Source organism: Colobus angolensis, unplaced genomic scaffold (genome assembly GCF_000951035.1).
Source record: "Colobus angolensis palliatus isolate OR3802 unplaced genomic scaffold, Cang.pa_1.0 Scaffold99, whole genome shotgun sequence".
Lineage (NCBI taxonomy): Eukaryota > Metazoa > Chordata > Mammalia > Primates > Cercopithecidae > Colobus > Colobus angolensis.
Genome location: NW_012123931.1, coordinates 6,483,828 through 6,489,513, shown reverse-complemented (window position 1 = coordinate 6,489,513; position 5,686 = coordinate 6,483,828). Strand labels below are relative to the sequence as shown.

The window sequence follows — 5,686 nt, the reverse complement described above, 5'->3', positions numbered from 1 at the left end:
TTCTCTTATGTGTAGTAAGGGTAGAGGAGTACTTAAAGGCTTTGCCACATTCTTCACAAATGTAGGGTTTCTCTCCAGTATGAATTCTCTTATGTCTAGTAAGGGTTGAGAACAGGTTAAAAGCTTTGCCACATTCTATGCATTTGAAATGTTTTTTTTCAGTATGTCTTATCTTATGTCTGTTTGAACTTGAAAATTTATGAAAGACTTTCCCGTATTTATCACATTGAAACATTTTGCTCTGGGTAGTTGTACAACATTGGTTAAGTCCGTTATAACCTCCTGTGTGTACCTTACACTCATCCACACTTTCACACCATTTTATTAACTGTACATTTCCTTGTCCACGTTTTTCATATCTTCTCGGTATTTTTTGGAAAGAATCTTTTATGTTCTGCTCTGGCCAAAGGTCTTGGGCAAAATGAGAATACATAACTGAAAGAAACAATAAAAACACATTGCTTCAATTGCTAGACTCAGATAAATATACTTTACAAACCTAACCTATAAAATGATACAAACTACATAAGTAAGATGACATCGCAAAATACCTCAAGCTGTAATTTCTTCCTGCACATATAAATGTAACAAAAACATACTAACCAAAATGGCACAAGGTAACTGGTAAGGCAGGTAAATTTAACTTCATCTCAAAAACAATTGAAAAAAATAATTAATATTTTGAAGACGTCTTTACTGCTCAATTTAATTTACAGATTTAATGCAATGTTTTTCAAATGACTAATTGCATTTTCAAAGAAATAAAAACAGCAAATTTAAAAGTATATGGAATCCAAACCGACAACAAAGTACCCAGCAATCTTCAAAAACAGGATCAATGTTAGAGGCATTACCATTTCTGATTTCAAAACACATCAAAAGCTACAGAATTAAAATAATTTGGTATGAGTATAAAGCTGAAAAAGTAGACTAATAAAACAGAATGCAGCACATATATTATATTAACTTTCACATAATTATTGTAGCATTGTTACTGAAAGCCAATAGGTAAAAGTAATCCAAATTTGTGTCACCAAATTATTCAGTAGACACAAAAATACAGGAATATCACTCAGTTTTCAAAAAGTAGAAAATATTGTAACAACTATTAAGATAAATATTGATGACACTATGCAAAATAAAATGACCCAGTCACAAAAAGACAGAGATTGGATGAGATATATAAAGCAATTATACTCTCAGAAACAGAAAACAGAGCGGTGTTTGAAAAGAACCACAAAATACAAAGAATTGGTAGTTGTTTCATGTGTACTGAGATTTAGTTTTGCAAGATAAAAACACTCTAGTGATACGTTGCATAACAATGTCAATATAATTAATAAGACCAAACTGAGTATCTGGAAATATATATATACATATATTTTGAGATGGAGTCTCACTCTGTCTCCCAGGCTGGAGTGCCTCCTGGGTTCTAGTGATTCCCCTGCCTCAGCCTACTGGGTAGTTGGTACTACAGGCATGGGCCACCATGCCTGGCTAATTTTTTGTATTTTAGTAGAGACGGGATTTCACCATGTTCGCCAGATGGTCTTGATCTCCTGACCTCGGGATCCACCCACCTCAGCCTCCCAAAGTGTTGCGATAACAGGCATGAGCCTGTAGATACACTATGTAAAATAATTTTAATATCAATAACAAACTGGAAAATATAGAGGCATAGTTTTTTTATTCAATTGAAGTTATGAGATTAAAATACATTGTTTTAACTTTAAGATGTATGTAATCTCCAGTTTTTGAGATGATTACAAAGATACTATTTATAGAAAGTATGTAAAAGAAAGTAAAATATAATCAAAGCATGTCAGTACAAAATTAAATGAAAATTAAGTAAGTAAAATAGGAAATGAGAAAAATATAACTACTAGAAACACACAAAACAGTAACAATATTAGTGGTAATAACAACTTCATTTCTTTAACCAATCATTTTAAATATAGATTAAACTACCTAATAAAATGAAATGTAACCACAGGACTTTGGAAGGTCAAGGTGGGCTGATCACTTGATCCTAAAAGTTCAAGATCATCCTGGGCAATATGGCAAACCTCTGTCTCTACAAAAAAATACAAACAAGCTGGCTGACAGAGTGAAACACTATCTCAAAAATAAATGAGGCTGGGCGCGGTGGCTCATGCTTAATCCCAACACTTTCGGAGGCTGAAGCAGACAGATCACCTGAATTTAGGAGTTCAAGATGAGCCTGGTCATCATGGTGAAACCCCATCTCTACTAAAAATACAAAAAATTAGCTGGGCATGGTGGCATGCACCTGTAATCCCAGCTACTAGGGATTACATGCCTGCTTTTTGAAAGCTGAGGCAGCAGAATCACTTCAAACTGGGAGGTGAATGTTCCAGTGAGCTGACATCATGCCATTGCACTCCAGCCTGGGCAACAAGAGTGAAACGCCATCTCAAAAACAAACCAAATAAAATAAATAAATACAAATATAAATATATATATAAATTATATAAAGAAAAAGACATAGAATGCCTGAGTGGCTTTTTTAAAAAAGCATACAGTATGCTGCCTACAAGAGACTTACTTTAGCATTGAGTCAAATAGGCTGAAAGTAACAGAATGAAAAAAATGTATATTCCATGAATAGTAACCACAATTGAGTAAGATGGTCATAATTATATTAGACATACTTTCAGTCAAGTACTTCTACAAGACAAAAATTGATATTATATGATGTTAAAGTGAGTTGATTTAGCAGAAATCTATAACTATAGTATTTATCTATCTATATGTATATGTGTATATAACATCAGGGCTCCAAAATATATAAAGCAAACATTGATAAAAGTGAAGCAAGATATACATAGCAACATAATGATTGTACATCAAGACCCAGTTTGCAATAATAGAAAATTCAGATAAAATATAACAACCAGAAAACTTAGACAACATTATAGACTATACTGATTATTTTGCATATAGGGAAATACTTAAGAGTGCATAATTTATAAAGAAAAATGGTTTATTTGGCTCACAGCTTGGCAGAGTGTATAAGTGTGTGCCAGCATCTGCTTCTGGTGAGGATTTCAGAAAGCTTAAAATGAAGGTAGAAGGTAAAGAGTAACTGGACATATTATGTGGTAAGAGACAGCGCAAGTGTGAGGTGAAGGAGCCATGTTATTTTAATGAACCAGCTCTTATTTGAATTCACAGAGTGTAAACTTTTTGGTTACCGAGAGGATGTACCAAGCCATTCATGAGAAATTTGCCCCTGTGACCTAAACGTGTCCCACCAGGTCCCACAGCCAACACTGAGGATTTATATTGCAGCATGAGGTCTGGACAACATGGACATCCAAACCATATTATAGACCAACTAGGCTTCACAGACACACACAAAACTCTCCAGTCAAAACCAAGATAATACACAATATTCTTATTTGCATCTAGCATATTCTTTTAGGACATATAACAAGTTTTATTTAATTTTAAAATACTGGCTGGGTGCCAAGGCTCTTGCCCATATTCCTAACACTTTGGGAGATCCATTGGTGTCAAAAGTTTGAGATCAGCCCGGGCAACATAGTGAGATCCTAACACTACAAACAAGCAAACAATTAGCCAGACATGGTAGTGCATGTCTACAGTCCTACCTACTCAAAAAACTGAGGTGAAAGAATAATCACTTGAGCCCAGGAGGCTGAGGCTACAGTAAGCTAAAATTCTGCCACTGCACTGCAGCCTGGGTGACGGTAAGATCTTGTTTCAAAACAACAACAAATCAATTTAAAAACACCAAAATTATGAACTGGGTGTTTACTAATAAAACCTGAATAAAACTAGGAATCAAAAGCAAAAGTCAAACTGGCAAATTCAACAATATGTGAATATAAAACACACACTCTTCAACATATTCCTGCTCGGGGGGCAAAAAATTCCATTTTTCAAAGATATCAATACAACCTTCAGTTATAAGCTACAGTAACTAAACAGTATGATACTGACAAAAAGATAAACAGATGAAAGAACAGAGAGCTCAGAAATGAACCATTTTGTATATGATCAAATGATTTTCCACAAAGTTGCCATGTTTACAAAATAGAGAAAAATAATCTCTTCAAAAAACGAGGTCAAAAACTGATTATCAACACTGATAAAGTTGGCTTATTTTCTTGAATGATACAAAAACATATTTTAAATAAACTACTTAGACATAAAAATGCACAAATGGAAAAAAGTATTTACAAATCTATATCTAAAATATGTAACACAGGCCAGGTGCAGTGTCTCAAGTCTGTCATCCTAGCACTTTGGGAGGGCGAGGTGGGCAGATACCTGAGGTCAAAAGTTCGAGACCAGCCTGGCCAACATGGTAAAACACCATCTCTACTAAAAATACAAAAGTTAGCTTGGCGATGTGGCATGCACATGTAATCCCAGCTACTTGGTAGGCTGAGGTAGGAGAATTGCTTAAACCAGAAGGCAGAGTTTGCAGAGAGCTGAGATTGCACCACTGCACTTTAGCCTGGGCAGCAAAGTAAACCCATGCTTATTATAACCTGTATTCACAAAAGCAAACAGGCTGAAGCACCCTAGATCTCTCTTGACTTATAAACATATTAAAAAATGTAACATATACATACAATGGAGTATTATTCCACCTTAAAGAGAATAATCTTGTCACCTTTTTGATGAACTTTGTGAACATTATGTCACCTGAATTCATCCAGTAACAAAATTACGGATACTGTATGATTCCACTTATATGAGATATCTTAAGTAGTCAAAACAATAAAAACAGAAAGTAGAAGGTTTGTCTGTCAAGGTATGGAGAGAGGGTAAAATGAGCAGTTGTTACTTAATGGGTATTGAATTTAAGTTTTACAAGATGTAAAGTTTCTAGAAGTCTTTTGCATAACAATGTGAATATACTTAACATTCCTGAAATGAACAGTTTTTTTTGAGACAGGGTCTCACTCTGTCACCCAAGCTGGAGTGTAGTAGCACAATTTTGACTCCCTGCAATCTCCCTAGTAGCTGGGACCACAGTTGCACACCACCATGCCTGCCTATTATTAAATTTTTTTCATAGAGAGTGGTCTCCATGTTGCCCAGGTTCAAACTTTTGGGCCCCTGGGATCCTCCTGGCTTGACCTCCCAAAATCCTGGGATTACACATCAGTGCCACAATCACACCTGGCCCTGAAATATACACTTCAATAAATTTAAGATGGCAAATTTTATTTTATGTGTTTTTAAAACAATGTCTTTAAAGAAAAACTGAAAAAAATACAGAATTGTAAGTCTTTCTAAAAATTACCCTCAAATCACAAAAGCATTTCTTTCACAAAAAGAAATATATATTCATAATTAAACACATGGTGAAAATAAGACTATCTCCATGACTACTCACTTAGACAAGATAAAACCACCACTGAAAATCAGCTAAGAATATGAGCCATAACTAAAATTGGAGTCATATTTACAGATATACACATATACATATGTAATCTGATTATGATAGACATGCATAATTTATCTCTTAATTAAACCTCAAATTGACTTAAAGTGTACAAACAGAATTGCAAATTGTCTAAAATTATAATACATAAAGAAAACCAAAAAACACAATAAACTAATGTTAAGAAACTTACAATGAGGCTGGGTGCAGTGGCTCACACGTAAAATCTTAGCACTTTGAGAG

General features: G+C 34.5%; 1 protein-coding gene across 1 annotated transcript in view; it reads right to left on the bottom strand.

Moving 5' to 3' along the window:
- Window positions 1-5,686, bottom strand: part of LOC105505201 (zinc finger protein 93-like) — a 29,005-nt gene that overhangs the window by 1,547 nt on the left and 21,772 nt on the right. The window contains exon 4 of the mRNA XM_011933000.1: window positions 10-435. Coding sequence (XP_011788390.1) covers window positions 10-435 — 426 coding nt within the window. The remainder of the gene's footprint in view (window positions 1-9; window positions 436-5,686) is intronic.